Below are 18,879 nucleotides of genomic sequence, written 5' to 3' on the forward strand. Positions count from 1 at the left end.
TTACAATGTTCATCTTCTCTATTATATGCACTGACCCAAACTCTCAATAGCATCTTGTTTTGAATATTTTTTCCATTCATCTGGGATCTTACCATATCCATCAAATGTTTTATTATAGTATTTTTCTAGATCTTTCTGGAATCTGTACAGAAACCACTTCCAGTAGGGCAGTTCAGAGAGGTCAGGGGTGATGCTCCAGTCTGCATAAACTCCTCCTGCTCTTCTATGTTCTCTCAAAGGTAATGTTCCATCTGGTTCATAGAAATCCTGATCACATGCCACTAATTCGGTGCAAATAACAGCACAGAGATACTGAGATTGAGAGAAATGCCACCCTTTAGTTCCATCTCCATCAGGGTTTTCTACAGTGTTGGTGCAGAATGGACACTGTGCCCAACAGCACCAACAGAAGTGATCAATCAGAAGCTCATCTGGTCTGAATTTAAAGTCTAGCTTAACTGGAAATGTCTTCGTGTTGAAGTTCCCACTGATTTCAGACATAACAGGAAGTGCTTTCTCCATCACATCTTCTATAAGTTTCACATCAACATCATCATGTTTGACTCCACTGAGGTCTTTTTCAGAGAAGATCAGCTCATCTGAGAGATGCTGTGTGAAACTCTTTAACCACAAACTAACATCCCCACTGTTCACTTTGACATGTTCAGTAGATTCATCTCCTCTCTTCTCTTGAACATGTTCAGTAGATTCATGAGCTGCTTTTATTATCTTCTTCTGCAGGAGTTTAATGTTCTCCTTCATCTTTGGTAAAACACTGTCACTGAACTGATCAGTGATGTATCGACTGACTTTATCTCTGATGAAACTCTTGAAGTGATCTCTGGGATTATGAATGTAGTTCATGTATTTGTCAAAGTCCTCCTCTTCTGCCAGTGTCTTTAGGATGTCTTTCTCCCAGTTTGCTCTGCTTCCATTCAGAGATTCACAGTTTGATCTCATTTCATCTGCCAGATCTCTAGCAGTCTTCTTGTAGACACTCTGCTCAATGGGCTCTTTCAGTTTCTGACAGATGATCTCACCAAAAATGGCAGATGATGTTGCTCCTTGACAGTATTTCTGGAAAATACTATAGTATTCTTCTCTCTTCTTCTCAACATACATTACAGGATCATTGGCTTCCCTGAACAGTCTGTGTTGGTCAGTGATCTTCTTGTTTGCTCTCTTACAGATCGAAAGAACCAAATCCATGAAGAAATTGATCTTGAACACATATTTCATTTGTACTGTCTGATGTTCTGTTACTCTTGTCTTGATGTAACCTGTGAGTTTTTGAACGCAGCTGATGTTGTAGCCCAGCTTTGAAATGTTAAATGACTGAATCATTTTGTCTGTCTGCTGAACAACATCTGTGACTAATGATCTGATCTGGGCTTCATCCGCTGGAGACAGAATTTGAGTAAATCCATGTGTTTCTTTAACTCTTTTTGAGGACTTTCTGAAAAGAACATATTCAGAATAAGTCAACACGGTAAAAATATCACATCTTTCACTGTAATGGTGAGCACTTTTGTAGATGCCAGTGAGGATTTGTTTCAAATCTGTCATTATGTCAATGTCTTTGATTGGAGGAATTTCTGTGATGATCTTATTCAGTCTCTGTTCCCAAAATGAATCAAACTCTTTCTTCAGTTTTTCCTCATTATTTGCTTTGTCTTTAAATTTTAAGGCAAGTTGTTTGCTCTTTTCATAGAGACTATTTTCATAATGTGTCCTCTGGGCATCGATCTTCTTCTTCAGGTCTCGCTGCTGAAGAATCCCATTTAATTTTCTCTTTGTTTCTCTCACAATGTTTTCCTGAAGTTCTTTAATTCTGAGGTCAAATGATGCTTTCCACTGAATCAGTTTATCTTTATCTCTGACTTTCTCAAAGAACTCAGACATTGATTTTTTCACTTCTTCATTTGTCTTTTTCAGTTCTCTTTTAAGATCAGTTTCCTTAACCTCATGAATTACTTGATTTTCTATTTGGTTGTGTAGTTTGTTCTCAGTTTCCATCATGGCACGGCAAAGACTCCAGGACCACTTGCTGTATTCAGGCTCCAATATCCTGTAGGCTGCAATCTCCAAAGCATTGAAACTGGAGCTGAAGATAAATTGTTCCTTCTGTAAAGCCTCCCAGAGATCTTTAATACGAACTTTTAAGTCTATCAGCCTCATTCCATGTGATTTTGAGGCAAAATCCACAATAGTTTCCTTCAGTTCTTGAATATTATCACAGTACTTTGGGTTTGGTGGTGCCATTGGTGGTCTGCCCTCCCAGAAATGAGCAAAATACTTCACATCATTTTGTATATCAAATTTAGTGACATGACTGAAACAATCTGAATCAAATTCTTCCTCTTTAGCAGTGAGTTTTGTCATTTCATCCAGTTTCTCCTGCAGTCGTCTCCTTCCCTCCATGTTTTTCTCTCCAGCTGTGACGTCTGAAACGTTCTGATGCACAAACACACAGCTGGGATTCAGTCTGACCTTCTTCATCCTCATGAAGGCCTGAACAATAATCTGAAGAATGTCCTGCATCTCAGAAGAGTTTTCTCCAAAGATGTTGATCAAGGTCAGATTTGCAAGACCTACAACAAATGTGGCCAATTCACTGTAATGTTTTGATGATCTTCCTGCCAGTCCTGGAGCGCAAAGACTCTCAGTATCAACAACCAGAATGTAGTCAATCCTCATCTGTGTCTTCATCTCTTCTGAGACTCTGACCAGCTGCATGAAAGCTCCTCTGGTGCATCTTCCAGCACTGACGGCAAACTCAAGTCCAAACATGGCATTCAGCATGGTGGATTTCCCAGAGCTCTGAATACCTAAAACTGACAGCACAAAGACTCGCTGGTCTCCCAGTTTCTGGACGAGTTCATCTAGAACAGCAGAGATCCAGATCACAGGAACATGAACAGCATCTCCATCCATCAGCTCCAGAGGAAATCCAGAGATCATCATCTCTGCTGCAAAACTCGGGAGAGAAGAGAAGTGAACCTGCAGGTCTTTCTTGTTCTTCTTCACTGATGAACAGGATTCATAGATCTGACCGATCTCCCTAATGATGTGCTCCAGACCAAAGGCTGCAGTCTGAAGATCCTCAGATATTTGCTCCAGATCAATTTGTACAGTTGTATTTTTGCTATCATTCATTGTTAAGACTGTTGACCACTTTTCATTATACTTGTGATGTAGAGCAGAAAGGTCAGCTGAGATATATTCATCCAGTAGGATTCCAATCCATTTAACAAAAAATATAATTTCATGTTCAGCACCTGTGTTCATTTCTTTAATGAAGAGCTTCACAAACTCACTTATATCAGATGCATGCTGCTGTTCACGGATTTTCTTCAAATCTGTGTGTTTTCTACTGATGTCCATTTCTATCTCATCTTTTTGAGGTCGATGTAGTTCTTTGTTCTTCTGACTCCACTGATGCCCCAGTTTCCCCTGATGAGGAAGAAATGTTTCTTTGATTTCTGTCAGATCTTTCTTCTCCAGTAAACTCATCATCTGCTGTGCTGCTTCTCTTCCTCTTCTGCAGTCATCATCCTCTTCCTCATCTACTCTGATGTCTGAGTTTTTGGACAAGTCTGAAAGTCTGAAAGTGGAAGATGATTCTGAGAGACAATTCTTTATGGCTCTTCTGAGCTCTTCAGAAACATCTGACTGATTTCTGTTTTTCAGACCAATCCGATATTTTTCCTTCAACACAGTTACAGCAGTTTCATCCTCAGTAAAAAGACAAATGAGTGGCTTTGAGCCCTTATGGAGTTCATCAAGTTGTTTCATGTTTCTGTCATTCCTGTCCAGTCGTGGTAGAAGAACAACATTTACTGAAGCCATTTCAGTGAGGATCTGCAGCTGTTTCTCATGGTCTCCTGCATCCCCGTGTAGATTACAGAAGGCAACACAGTCAGTGAATTTATCATCATTTGTTCCAGAAGGGCAGAACCAGGCGATCTCCACCACTCCATCCATCAGGACTCTGGTTCTGCTGCTGCCTGGACAGTTCCTGTGGAAGAACGTGTTGTGTTTCTCATTGATCAGACTGTTCATCAGCTGAGACTTGGATGAAGACACAGAGCCAAACCTGAAGAAAAACACCATTGGAGTTTGTGCCTTGTAGATTGGTTGGGATTTACTGATGGTCTCGTTGTTGTTGTTTCTCGTCTTCCAGCTCTTGCTGATTTGTCTGAATGTCCAGAGAGGAAACTCAGTCTGTTTTGTGAATGGATCAGGAACAAGCAGAGGCAGAGCGTACTGACACTGGGACAGTTTAGTCACCATCATCTGCTTCAGGAAACCATCAGCACAATGAAACACAGCCATCTGAACATCCATCGGGTGAATTCGTTCATAATGACTTTTTCTATCGCTAGACAAAGACATTTCAATAAAAATATCACCCTCATCTTTAGATGGGTCATAGTCTTGTTGCCGAGTGTGGTCTCTTTCATTGTTTTCTTTAGCTTTAAAGTATCTTGCTCTGTAGTCCATCATCAGTAGCTTTTGTACGAAAATCTGAACCAGATTCTCTTCGGCACAAGACTCTTGAGACTGTAATGAATGTTTGGTGATCTGAAGAACATCAGCAGCACTCAGTTTATTGTGGTGCCTGTCTCCAAGATGAAGTCTGTGAAATAGATTATCTATCTTTTCAACTTTGATTCCTGTTGTTCCAGTATTCTTGCTTTTTCTCTGCTCAACAAAAAAATAAAATTATTACACAACTACTAGGTTCCTTGTAATTTTCTAAAAAAACATGCACTTTATTCTAATGAGCAACTGATTAAATCATGAGATTGCCATAAAGGTGGTAAGTTATAATATTTCTGTTCAATTACCTGACATATTTCTTACCTAATGTCTTGTTATTGCCAGCTGATATTTGATGAATGATCATCTTACCTCTGTGGTGACGCTGATCACATCACTGTATACGGTGTAGTTGAGTTTCCCCACTGCTGCACACTTGATCTCAAACACAGTTCCTTCTCTCAGATCAGTCAGAGTAACTGTGTGTTGATCCTTCAGCACAGCTTCAGATCTCCAGACTGTGTCCTGCTTTGGTTTATACAGTAATCTGAGCTCCACTGTACTAGGACATGATGAAGGAACCACCTTCAGAACCATACTCTGACCTTTGACCTCTTCAGTGACTGGACAGGCTGGTTTGGATGGAGGAATAAAGCAGAGAGCTTTATCACATCCATTTTCATACAGAAGAATGCAGGAACCAGGATTATCCTCCATTTCCTTTGAGGACACAATAAACTTGGCTGGTTTACGGTCCTTTGAATCAATTAAGTTCTTAAATATCTCCAAATAACTCCTCATAGACTTTTTGATCTCAGGAGTGAGCCAATGTGTTTGCTTGGAATCAAGGCTCTTCTCTTCAGTTTCTCCTTGTGCTGACGGACTCAGAAAGGCAGTTTGTTGAAGAAAAAGCACATCTGAGTGTTTCAATGATGTGAATGTGTAACTGACCAGATTCCCAACCTCCAGATCCATCAAGATGGCATCTATTTTGACTTCCACCTGTGCACCATAATCCTTCAGCTGTCTGAGGACTGCTTTTATGATCTCAGACTCTCTTTCTCTCTCTTTTAGCCAATGTGAAAGATCCCGTCTTCTGAATGGAGACGCGGCATGTTCCTGTAGAAGATCAATCAGTGCAGTTTCCTTCATCACGTCTCCACGGATGTTTGGCAGCAAAGAGCCGAGATTCTTCATGAGTCTCAACTTGTACATGCAGCAGTTTTGCTTCATTTTTAGAATTGTATCATGAAATGCAGCAAACGTCTGAGCAGGCGAGTCTTTCAGAAGATCACTGCATTTCATCTCAGTTGTATTTAAACTCTCAATCACTGATTCTATCTTAATGATAAGATCCATGCGGATGTCTTTATGAAGTTTTGAAGCTCTTTTGTTAAGCTTGTTAAGAGGGAAAAGCCAAACTCTCAGTGGAATCGTCTGCTCTTGGTTATCTTTCAGCAGTTCTGGAAGATCAGTGAAAACTTTCAAAGCATCTTCAAAAGACGCTGGGTTAGATGGCAGCTGAAAGTCACCATAAAATGTACATGTGAATTTTTTGACTGCAGTTTGCTGACTGTGATCCATATTTAGATTAGCATTTGCATCTATTGAAACAGCACCCTGCAGTTTCTCAAGAGCCACTTTTACTTCTCCTTCTACTTTGCTTTTGTCCTCATCTGAAGAAACTTCTCTGTCAAACACAAAGCAGGCGTCTGCTCCATATAGGATTGCTGTCACCACATGGGTGGCTATATCAAGATCATCATCAGCCATATCTCTAAAAGGCAAATAGTTCAAAGTCAATTCTTCAAATCGGCTTGTTGAATGATAATGTAGCGTTAGTCTCTGCTGTCTGAAAGATGTTTTTGTGTCTCTAAGATACTTTGCTGCTCCACTAACATGGATGAGATCACCTAAAAAACTCAGTTTAAGTCCACCATCAATATTTAGCAATTTCGATTTGTCCTGAAAGGAGTCTGAAGCTGTGACATTGAATGCTGTATTAATTTGAGGACAAGTGTAAATATTCTGCTGCAGTTGCTCTTTATTCCAAAGTCTGATTCCTGTAAAAAGAAAAAGGTGCTTTAACGTTCAACATTGAATTTATTAGAAAAAACATTTCTCATCTATAAACTCTGCAGGTTACTGAAGTTACTGATTCAGTGAAGTTAAAGAAAGCCAGTGAAAGTACTTAATTAGCTGTTTTGAATCCCTTGTCAGAAGAAACAGTCGAGCAACAGAAAAGGACAGCAGCTTGTAAGTGTTTTGCCTCGTTTTCTCATTAGACTACTGTGTGATCGTCGTTGCTTGGAAAGTTTGGTTTAAATACTGTGTCTCTTACACTGGTAAATAGGTGCTGAATTGGCCCTTGGTTTTGTATTTGCCTATCATGGGACTGCCCAGTTTCGGTCTGCAGCCCTCGTGTGAAGACGCGACTCTAGCTGCGTGACTTTTTTTTCTCCCCTTTCTTTACTTTTGGTATAGCTTGTTCTCAAATACTTATTTAAGTCACTTGTAGTAACTATGTGCTTTCAGATCTCTATTATCACTACTAACACTTGGTGAGCACGCAATGTACGTCGAAGGAAGGCCTATACGACAAATCTATGGTCTGTCCCTCGGACCTCTACTACTATGCTCTCTTTTCCAGTTGGTCTCTGGAACTGCCAGTCTGCTGTTAACAAAGCAGACTTAATTTCTTCTATTGCTACTCAACCTCATGGCACTGACTGAGACTTGGATCAAACCTGAAGACATTGCCACTCCCACAGCCCTCTAAAATAATTTCACTTGTTCCCACACTCCTTGTATGACTGGGAGGGTTGTAGGTACTGGTCTCCTTATATCAATAGAATGGAAATTTGATATTCAACCATCACCTACAGGTAACGGTTCATTTGAATCACATGCCATTACTGTAACCCACCCTGTTAAAATCCACTTTGTGGTCATTTATCGTCCCCCTCCTCTGGTACTGCTTGGTGACTTCAACATCCACCTAGATAAACCCCAGGCTGCTGACTTCCACACTCTGCTCGCCTCATTTGATCTCTAGCGAGTGTCTACTACAGCGACTCACAAATCAGGCAACTGGACTTCATCTACACGCACTGTTGCTCCGTGGACACTCTTCAGTTGCTCCACTACACACCTCAGACCACTTCCTCATTACTGCTAACCTAGCAGTTACTCCTGAAGTGGCACACACTCCAATGCAGTTCACTTTCGACGGAACCTACGTTCACTCTCTCCATCTCGCCTATCTTCTGTGGTTTCATCCTCACTTCCTTCACTCTCTCAGTTTTCAGCTCTGGACACAAAAAGTGCTACGGACACTCTTTGCTCCACTCTAACCTCTTGCTTGGACAATTTTTGCCCACTGTCGTCTAGACCAGCACACACCACCCCATCTTCCCCCTGGCTGTCTGAGGTTCTCAGTGAACATCGCCCTAAACTCGGGGCTGCAGAGAGGAAATGGCATAAATCAAGAATCTCTACCTACCTCAGTGTGAGTCCTCTCTTCCTTCGCTGCAAATGTCTTCACTGCTAAAACATACTACTACCACAACAAAATGAACAACTGTTGTGATGCTTGGACACTCTTCAAAACATTCTCTTCTCTTCTTATTCCGCCTCTACCTCCTCCTCCATTGACTCTTACAGCTGAGGACTTTGCAGTTTTCTTCACAAATAAGACAAGAACCATCAGTGACCAATTCCCCACACCGCAGACTGAGGATAACTTCACAATGACCAATGCACACTCTCTCTCCTCCTTCTCTCCACTCTCAGAGATGGACGTTTGCAAACTTATCCTGTCCAATCATCCTACTGCTTGTCCACTTGATCCTGAATACTGAAGCCCTGCGACTGGCAAGACGGGCTTCAAAATCCTCAGTACTCATCTTACTGGACCTGTCTGCTGCTTTTGACACCATTAATCACCAGATTCTCCTGTCCATCCTCAGAAAGATGGGCATCTCTGGAACTGCACTCCTGTGTGTTAAGTCCTACCTCTCCGATAGATCCTTAAGCGTGTTTTGGAGGGGTGATGTTTCTAAGTCACAAGATCTTGCTACTGGGGTTCCTCAAGGCTCAGTACTTGGACCACTTCTCTTTTCTATCTACATGACATCATTAGGATCTGTCATGCAGAAGCATAGCTTTTTTTGTCACTGCTATGCTGATGACACCCAACTCTACTTCTCATTCCAACCAGATAACCTGATGGTAGCTGCTCACATTTCAGCTTGTCTGTGTGACATTTCCAGCTGGATGAATGACCATCACCTTCAGCTCAACCTTACTAAGACAGAACTCCTGGTGGTTCCAGCAAACCCATCATTTAATCACAACTTCTCTATACAGCTGGGTTCTTCAACCATAACTCCTTCCAGGACAGCCATAAACCTAGGAGTTGTGATGGATCATCAGTTAAGCTTCACAGACCATATTGCTACAACGACCCAGTCCTGCAGATTTGCCTTATACAACATTAGGAAGATTAGACCCTTCCTTTCAGAGCAAGCCACCCAACTTCTCCTCTCCACATCAGGTTACACTGGCTACCAGTAGCCGCTCGTATCAAATTCAAGGTACTGATGCTTGCCTACAAGACGACCAATGGCAGAGCACCAATATAACTAAACTCACTAGTTAAATCTTATGTGCCCTCAATAAGTTTGCACTCTGCAAGTGAATGACGCCTTGTGGTGCCATCCCAAAGAAGTTCACAAACACTCTCATGGACCTTTTCCTGGACTGTGCCCAGCTGGTGGAATGACCACCCAATCTCCATTCATACAGCTGAGTCTTTACTCATTTTCAAGAAACGTCTAAAGACTCATCTTTTTCTCCAGCACTTAACCAACTAATACTAGCACTTTTCATTCTTTCTTTTCCTGTCTTTCATATAAAAAAAACCCTGGAGATAAAAAAAAATCTAATTAAGTCATGTGGTACTATATTTATATAATGTAAAAAGGGTTTCCAGATTTTATAAAATAATTCACCCCTGCTTCTCACTGAATATGTGATCTTTCTCTACAGGTACACAGCTGCAAATCTCCGACAACCACAATCCAATTGGCACATCATTGTCTGTTTTCCATTTTAAAGCAATACATTTTTTAGCTATTATTAACAACATTTCAGTAAGCTTAATAGCTTGTCTATTTCGGAGGTTAGAGTTGGTAAAATTGCCTAATAAACATATCTCTGGATCCATTGGAAAGTAAATTTCACAGATTGTGAAATACTATCATATACTTGTACCCAGAACACCTTAACCTTAGGACACAACCAGGTGGAATGCAAAATGCCCCCCCCCCACCCCGCTCTGTGCCACATTTGAAGCAGTGGGGTCAAATACAGTTGTTAAATGTATGTAATCTAGATGGAGTGTAGTGACGCAGGTGTAAAAATGTCACGCTGTCTGGTCTCTGTTTACCTGAGTCTCCACTAGTGTTCTCACTTCCCCATGGGCACCTCACCGTAGGAACTACAATTCCCATAAAGCCTTGTCCCTTCATCACAGTAATTGCACTCCTGTTAATTGCACTCAGGTGTCTTTACCTGATAGTCATCCTGCCTATATTAACCAGTCTTTTTCTGTTGTCTTCATGTAGTCCTTTCTGTCACCCAGTTTCCTCGCCTTCCGAGTTTCTTCGTCTTCTGAGTTCCTGTTTCTAGTTCGATTCCTGTTCCTATCCCTAGTGTTTGTTCCTTTTGGATTGATTTCTGGTTTTGACCCCTGCTTGTTGGATTCTGATTTGGATTACCCATTAAACCACACTGTGCTTGGATCTCTCGTCTCCTGTGTTTCCCTGGGTCTCTGATCGGAACAGAAGGACTCCATCAATGTCGAGATCCAGCGGTGTGGGACTTCATACCCGTTCCCCAGTCAGTATGGTGGAACAAAGGGCAAGATATGTCAAATTGACCACCCTCCACCAAGAAGGCAATGAGGTTGGTGCTATGGCACAAGTGTTCTGGACCCTGGCGGATGGTATGAGATATAATGATGCGGCCCTAAAAGACATTTTCACGACCGGTCTGGATGACCCGGTGCCTCGTATGGAAATGGATCAGTTGGATGCTTTTCATTTCTGGGATTTCATGTTCTACCTACAACATCGGCTTCCGCGGGATACCCCAGCCACTCCTGTCTCTCCCGGTGGGATGGCCGATTCTAGACTGGGGTCTACAAACAGAAGGACCGCCAGCCCAGCGCCACAGCACAAGGTGGTCGCCAGTCCAGCGTCACGGCGCAAGATGGCCACCAGCCCAGCACCACAGCACAAGTTGGCCGCCGGCCCAGCACCACTGCCCAAGATGGCTGCCAGTCCAGAGTCATGGCACAAGATGGCCGCTTGTCCAGCGCCTCTGCACAAGATGGCAGTCACAGTTGACCCCCTCCAGAGTCGAGTCAGGTTCTCGTTGACCCTCCAGAGTCAAGTCAGGCTCCCGTTGACCCTCCAGAGTCGACTCAGGTTCCCGTTGACCCTCCAGAGTCGAGTCAGGTGCCCGTTGATTTTCCAGAGTTGAGTCAGGTGCTCATGAACCCTCCAAAGTCGAGTCAGGTGCTCGTGAACCCTCCAGAGTTGAGTCAGGTGCTCGTGGACCCTCCAGAATCAACGCAAGTCACCGTCAACCTTCCAGAGTCAGGGTTAGTCACCGTTGACCTTCCAGAGTCATGGCTAGTTCCTGTTGACCTTCCAGAGTCGAGTCAGGTACTCGTGGACCCTCCAGAGTCAGGGTTAGTCACCATCGACCTTCCTGAGCCAGGGCTAGTCACCATTGACCTTCCAGAGCCAGGACTAGTCACCATTGACCTTCCAGAGTCAGGGCTAGTCTCCGTTGACCTTCCAGAGTCAAGTCAAGTCACTGGTGATCTTCAAGGACAGAGTCAAGTCACTGGTGATCTTCAAGGACAGAGTCAAGTCACTGGTGATCTTCAAGGACAGTCACGTCACCAGTGATCTTCAAGGACAGAGTCAAGGCACCGGTGATCTTCAGGGACAGAGTCAAGTCACTGGTGATCTTCAAGGACCGAGTCAAGTCACCGGGGTTCTTCATGGGAGAATTCAACTCACCAGTGATCTTCATGAACAAAGGCAAGTCACCAATGATCTTCATGAACAAAGGCAAGTCACCATTGATCTTCATGAACAAGGAAACACCATGGGAGTATAAAATTCTCGTCATTTCTCTGTGGAACTACTAGAGCCTCTCCACGTCTCTGATGAACTACCAGAGCCTCCCCACGTTTCTGCTAAATTATCAGAGCCTCTCCACATCTTTGATGAACTACCAGAGTCTCACCACATATGAGACTTTCACGTCTCAGTTGAACTCTCTAAGCACCCAACTGATCCTGCTGTGGCCACGGAGGCTACCCTTAACTTGTTCATGTTTTTTGTTTCAGACATGCCCAATCAGACTTATCCTCCTGTTTATTCGGCCACATGGAGGTGGTGGTCTTCGGCCCTGGGGGGCGTCGGTTTCGGCCGCACGGATGTGGTGGTCTTCTGCTCCACCCTGGGGGCGTCTGGTTCGCCCGCACAGATGTGGTGGTCTTCTGCTCCGCCCTGGGGGGCGTCTGGTTCGGACGCACGGATGTGGAGGCACCTGAATTCCTCTGGTCTTGTCCTGTCATTACAGTAATTGCACTCCTATTAATTGTACCAGGTGCAGTCACTTTATTGTCACTAGCCTCCCTATAAATACCAGTCTTTTCCTGTTGTTTGTATGTAGTCCTTACCCTTCATGTTTCCAGCATTCCCGTTCCCCGAGATTCTTCCCAGTCTGCTTGTCCTCCGAGTCCTCTCGTTTCCCGAGTTCCCTTTCCTGTTCCTTTCTTTTTGTTTGTTTATTTTGGACTGTCTTTTGGTGTTGACCTTTGCCTGGTCCTGACTACGATTTGGATTACCCTATAATAAAGACATCTGCAATTGGATCTCTCGCTCTCCCTGTGTCTCTCTGGATACACGATCTTCACAATATCTTAACATTTTTGTTTTGATGACACATAGGTAGCAATCTATTCCCGGTAAAGGTGTTTTAGGGGAAAGAAAACTATCCTGTCCCATCAGAGACCGCAGTTTATACCAAGTCTGAACTAAATGTATAATCATGGGATTATTAGTTCTTGTTTTAATCAGTTTGTTATCCCATGTATATAAAATATTGGCACGATATTCTTCTTTTATCTCAGATTTTTCCATATTAAGCCAAGAGGGAAAGGGGGTGTTAGCAAACATCTGAGCTAAATACCTGGATTGGGCTGCCCAATAATACATCTTAAAGGTTTATAGAGATTCTTTAAGTTACCATATACCTGAATACCCAAATAATTAATTCCAGTAGGAGAGCACTTAAAGGAAAAGTCGTCCAGGGCAGTATAGTCGAACCCTGATAATGGCAAAATGACACTCTTGTCAATATTAACTTAATATCCAGAGAAAGTGCTATATAATTGTTACACATTCTGTGGATTCAACAAAGAGTCTATAGGGTCAGTTAGAAATAAAAGAATATCATCTGCAAATAATGATATTTTCTGCATTTCAGGACCAATTACTGTACAAAGCCCTTTATATCAGGGTTGCATCTAATAGCCTCAGCTAGCGGTTCGATAGCCAGTGCAAAGAGAGCTGGGCTTAGGGGGCATCCGTTCCTACATTCTCTGTACAAGGGAAATGTAGCAGAAGTGATTCCATTAGTAACTATTTTTGCTATAGGGGATTTATGATGTGAATAAATTAGGTCAATATATGCAGCTCCAAATCCAATTTTTTTCAGTACTTCAAAAAGATATGACCACTCGACGCGATCAAAAGCCTTCTCGGCATCAAGAGAGAGAGTTATAATTTTAGTAACTAATTTATAATCCACATTAAGGAGTGAAATTGGCCTGTAGAATGCACATTTCAGTGGATCTTTTTGTATATTACTGAAATTATTGCATTGGAGAAAAAGTCAGGAAAACACTTGTCCGACCTAGACTGGTGAAGTACTTCCATTAAGTATGGCGCAAGCAAATCTTTAAATACTTTATATAATTCAGATGGGAAGCCATCTTCACCCAGAGATTTATTATTGGGCATTAAAAGGATGGCTTCAGTCAACTCAGAGGCAGAAAAAGGTTGATCCAGATTAAGCATGTCTTCCTCTGAAAGACATGGTAAGTGAATTGAGGATAAGGAAGAATCCATTTGTGTTCTATCTGTACTTGCCTGAGAAGTATACAACTCTATGTAATATTGCTTAAATGCATCATTAATTTCTCCACAGGAATGTATGTTTCCATGTTACCTGTATTTATAGCATATATTGTTAATTTCTGTTCATCACGTTTTAATTGCCAGGCCAAAACTTTATGAGCTTTCTCGCCAAGCTCATAATAATGCTGATTAGAACTAATAATAGCCCTCTCTGCCTGGTAGGTGTTCATTTAATTATACTCCGTTTTTCAATTAAGTTACTCCCTACAAGCATCCTTATTCTGATCCTTATGGTATATTTTTTCAAGTGCTAAGATTTGGAAACTGGATTTTTTTCATTAGATTAACTCCTTAGTATATGCAATACAATGGCCCCTAAGATAAGCCTTTAAAGTGTCCCATAATATGAAGCTATTGGAACAATAAGGTTTATTCGTAGATGTTAAAATATCGATTTGTTCTCTAATACATTTTTGGAATTGCGATTGTCTAAGACGAATGGGATTTAACCTCCAACTATAAGTTCATCCTATTTTCTCTGGGATGGACAATGACATTACAAGGGGAGAGTGGTCACTCAACGAGGACCTAAATGAGGAAGATATTCAACCTCCATCATCAGCCTGATGACTGAGCAATTTGAAGGAAACTATTTTGTATAAACAAGTGATCATCAATATTTGGAGCATATATATTTAACATGGTCGACGCTCCATAGTTCCGCGTTGCACACGGGTATCAGGTAGACTATTTGGGCAATGTTTCAATGTTTATTTCAACATATATTAGGTGGTTTCTAGATAGCTCTCCTGGGTACGACCAACTACCTCGAGCACATCAAGCGACTCCCTATTGTTCTCATTTGTAAGTCGCTTTGGATAAAAGCATCTGCTAAATGATTAAATGTAAATGTAAAGATTATGGAAGTGAAAATGTTTCTGCTTCTGAGATACTACATAATATAAAAGCATTTTCAGAAAATGCTACTTCTAACAAAAGTTGCATAAAACAGAAAAATGTAATAAAGAGAGAAATGAGGAACAAATCATTGCACACTTAGAGCATGTAGAGTAATGTATATTTGTACTATAAGTTTCCACAAACAGAAGAACACAGAAGAGCCCCCCCCCCCCCAACAATAACATATGAGAGACATAATGTTTTCTAATTTAAACTTAAGTTAAATTTAAGCGTTCCTGTAGCTCAAGTGGAAGAGCATTGTGTTGGCAAGCAAGCAAGCGCAAGGTTAGGGGTTCGATTCCCTGGGAACAAATGATAGGTAAAAATTGTTAGTCTGAATTCACTGTAAGTCGCTTCTCCTAAATGCATACATTTTATATTTAAATTTAATTTAATTTAAACACACTCTACACTAATCTGATTTGCATTGTTTCTTGTGCTTTATAACACAACAATATACACCTCTTATTTGGCATGACATTAGACTATTTCTCCATGAGTCAAATTTTTAACAAGTTTATTTTGTGGTACCTGGTATTAGTGCATCCTTTCTGCAGTCATATAACATGCCCAGCTGGAAGGGTCTTCCAAGAGATGCCGTTTCTATCACATTGACTCCCACTGGATCCATACTAAAACAATCAGATGAGGGGGGAACATGTCAGAGAGGTTACAGTTACTGTTTGTGAAGTCCCACATATTAAAAGCTGCTGACATGCCGACAAAACAAAAAGAATAAAAATAACTTTGCACTAAATGTCTCAAATGCACAGGCTGAAAAATAGCTAGCTAATGTTATTTATTTACTGATTTATATTTTAGTCTTAGAAACTCCATTTGTAAATTCATTCTAGCGTGATTCTTCACTTACCTTTTTCTGTTATACCTTCAGTTTAGCTTACTGGTGAGTTGAGTTCGTTCTGCGCTGAGATGTGAGCAGCTTTCTCTAACTGGTCAGATTCAGACTCTCTCTTTATGAATGATCAGATAGACTCCTCCCGTTAAGGAGGGAACTTACACACATGAAAGTCATTGGTCAATTCCACATCATTAAATGTCCTATAACCATAATGAAGTGTTCATTTCTTATTTTCTTCAAATCATTTATTTGTATTTTTCGTGGGATATAGTTAGTGTTCAGTAATCATCAGATAAGCAGGACTGAAGCTTCTCCGTTTGCAGTCAGAGGTTCTTTGTCTGTCTCATTCATGAGAGGAACATTGATCTTTCTGTCACTCACTCTATGCTAGGCTTCAAATACCTTCTTGCTGCTCAACAGTGGATCTTTTTTTATAGCTGGCCTTTTTATAAAACTATATTGTTCGACAAAAACCTTGCTTACTATGCCTTTATCTGACCGAATTCTTCTATTCTTTAAATTACTCAAATCTTTTGTCAGTTCGATACGTATAAAACATTTTCAACATATTATTTTGTTTTCATGGCTTTTTTAAGATATGCTTTTCATCTTTAGATATATTTTTCTCTCCCCCATTGCTTGGAAACTTAATCATGTAAAAAAAAAAAAAAAAAAAATCTCTTTCAGCAAGGAATCTCTGCCTATGTGTTTGTGATGAGTAGGATCTCTTAGATAAGATAGACAGACAGCATTATATACATGACAAGAATGGAAAATCATGTGTTGTTGTATGGGAGCATGTCAAAACTCGTCTATGCGAGCAGCAGTTCTGTTTTACTTCATAATGTAATACATGTTTTTGTTGTTGTTTTAGACCACAGCCATATCACCCTGCAGCACAAGACTGGCTGCCCACTGAAGCTAAGCAGGGTTGAGTCTGATCAGTAGCTGCTTTTCCACTATCGGTCCAGTGCGAGCCAAAGCTTTAAACATAATCTATAAAGTGGATTCAGAATGATGATCAAAACATAGATGGAGTCGATCAACTCCCCAAAACTTGACTGAAATTATTACCTCTTCATCAGTCAACATTTTATTCCAAAACGTTACAGTTTTGATGCTGTTTCATATCAGATGATCATGTTACATGTTAGCAGCTGTTTCTTTTTCTTTTTCAGCTGTGTTTTTTGTAAATTATGTACCGAAGATGTGTACTAGCGCCATCTACTGTATAATAATGAAATCACAGATTTTAGGAGCACAAGTATAGCTCAAACATATTGTCACGGGAGGAGCACAAGACAGACACAGTGGGCGTGGCGTCAGGCCTCGGAGAGGCTTTTATTAACAGAAATCATAAAATAACAGGGAATAAAAGTGGCCAAAGGGGAAAAGTGTCCAAAATAACAGGGAATCTGGTGTCCTCGTCGTGCTGCGGGGTTCGTGTGGGTAAGGCAGTGTTCATGGAGGAAGGGTCCAGGCAAGGGGCGGAGTCCGGCGGCCGCACGCGCTCCCCTCCTTGGTCCGGGGCGCGAGGGGCGGCGGCTTCTCCTAGCGGCCGCGTCTCTCTCGTTGGCCGCGGCGCTGGTAGGGGATGGACGGCCCGGCATCCTGGCCCGTCGGCCGTGTATACGGGTGCGGTTCCCATCCGGATCGCGGGTCCGGCAGCTCACGTCTTGGTGGCGCGGGAGTCCCTCAACGCACCCTTCCTGGACCCACGAGGACACCAGTGTGCATGCACGGGGAAGAGACCGGTCTCCTGAGGAGAGGCGCGTTGGGCTTTTAAACAGCGGCGGTAATGAGGCTCCACTTCCTTCAGGTGTGCCCCATCACACGCCGCCAGCCCTGACTCGTCCAGCGCCCCTCCTCTCACACACCCACTCCAGTCGGGAGCCTGGTGAAGGGCGGCGATTTAGGACGGGGTGCCGGTGATAATCAGGGAGGAGGCAGCTGACTCGTCACATTCCCCCTCCCAAGCGACATCCCCGTCATCAGGGCGCCGCCCACACGGGAGTGCTACCATCCTCAACCAGGCTCCAAACGGTCGGAGTGGGCGGGGCTTCCTCTCCGGGCGGTCCTCCCTCTCGCAGCGCACCAGAACAGGGACAGAGAAACCGGGTTTTAGTGACAGCCTCAACCAACCACAGGGTAAAATGACAATGGAAAAGTCACTTACCCCTTGTGTGGCTGGGAGGCTGTCCCCAGTTTTCCTCCGTCCCAGTCTGGGTTCTCACGAACGTTTGCAAGCGAGAGGGAGTGACGTCACCAGACGTTTCCCAACTGCGCTGTCTAGGCTCCGCTCTGCCCGCATTCTCCACCAGTGTCACGGGAGGAGCACAAGACAGACACAGTGGGCGTGGCGTCAGGCCTCGGAGAGGCTTTTATTAACAGAAATCATAAAATAACAGGGAATAAAAGTGGCCAAAGGGGAAAAGTGTCCAAAATAACAGGGAATCTGGTGTCCTCGTCGTGCTGCGGGGTTCGTGTGGGTAAGGCAGTGTTCATGGAGGAAGGGTCCAGGCAAGGGGCGGAGTCCGGCGGCCGCACGCGCTCCCCTCCTTGGTCCGGGGCGCGAGGGGCGGCGGCTTCTCCTAGCGGCCGCGTCTCTCTCGTTGGCCGCGGCGCTGGTAGGGGATGGACGGCCCGGCATCCTGGCCCGTCGGCCGTGTATACGGGTGCGGTTCCCATCCGGATCGCGGGTCCGGCAGCTCACGTCTTGGTGGCGCGGGAGTCCCTCAACGCACCCTTCCTGGACCCACGAGGACACCAGTGTGCATGCACGGGGAAGAGACCGGTCTCCTGAGGAGAGGCGCGTTGGGCTTTTAAACAGCGGCGGTAATGAGGCTCCACTTCCTTCAGGTGTGCCCCATCACACGCCGCCAGCCCTGACTCGTCCAGCGCCCCTCCTCTCACACACCCACTCCAGTCGGGAGCCTGGTGAAGGGCGGCGATTTAGGACGGGGTGCCGGTGATAATCAGGGAGGAGGCAGCTGACTCGTCACAATATTTAGACTTTTTGTAAGTATGTCATTTCAAAATGTCATTTTAAGTATATTTCTGAGAAGAACATAAAGCCCATTTCTGAGAAGTACATAAAAAGTAAACTAAAAGCATACTTTTTAAACTTAAGTTTAAAAGAAGTATACTAATAGCACACTTGAATAAATGTCTTTTTTCGTAAGGGGAGTTCCCTGATCAAAATCTCTTTACCCAAATGGCCCATCTCATGGTGCAGTAAAGACTGAAGCATGGTATACTTTAGGGAGCACAAGTTGACACCTAGTACTTCCTTTT

At 43.0% G+C, this 18,879-nt stretch overlaps 1 protein-coding gene across 1 annotated transcript; it reads right to left on the bottom strand.

The window, feature by feature from the left end:
* Positions 1 to 21: 21 nt before the first annotated feature.
* Positions 22 to 15,357, bottom strand: LOC127952070 (interferon-induced very large GTPase 1-like). The gene is made up of 4 exons (XM_052550334.1): positions 15,258 to 15,357; positions 7,923 to 8,003; positions 4,915 to 6,605; positions 22 to 4,704 (listed from the first exon to the last, which is right to left on the bottom strand). The coding sequence occupies exons 1-4, from the start codon at positions 15,355 to 15,357 to the stop codon at positions 22 to 24; spliced, it is 6,555 nt and encodes a 2,184-aa protein (XP_052406294.1).
* Between the last annotated feature and the right edge of the window lie 3,522 nt (positions 15,358 to 18,879).

The sequence above is a fragment of the Carassius gibelio genome, chromosome B3 (assembly GCF_023724105.1).
Source record: "Carassius gibelio isolate Cgi1373 ecotype wild population from Czech Republic chromosome B3, carGib1.2-hapl.c, whole genome shotgun sequence".
Classification (NCBI taxonomy): Eukaryota; Metazoa; Chordata; class Actinopteri; order Cypriniformes; family Cyprinidae; genus Carassius; species Carassius gibelio.

Excerpts from the sequence above, each read along its gene's own strand:
- LOC127952070 (XM_052550334.1), bottom strand. The coding sequence starts at position 15,357 with ATGGATCCAGTGGGAGTCAATGTGATAGAAACGGCATCTCTTGGAAGA. Across the intron at positions 8,004-15,257 it reads AAAGGATGCACTAATACCAG|CCCCGAGTTTAGGGCGATGT; the intron begins GTACCACAAAAT and ends TCCTCTCTGCAG. Across the intron at positions 6,606-7,922 it reads GTGTGCTGGTCTAGACGACA|GAATCAGACTTTGGAATAAA; the intron begins GTGGGCAAAAAT and ends TTCTTTTTACAG.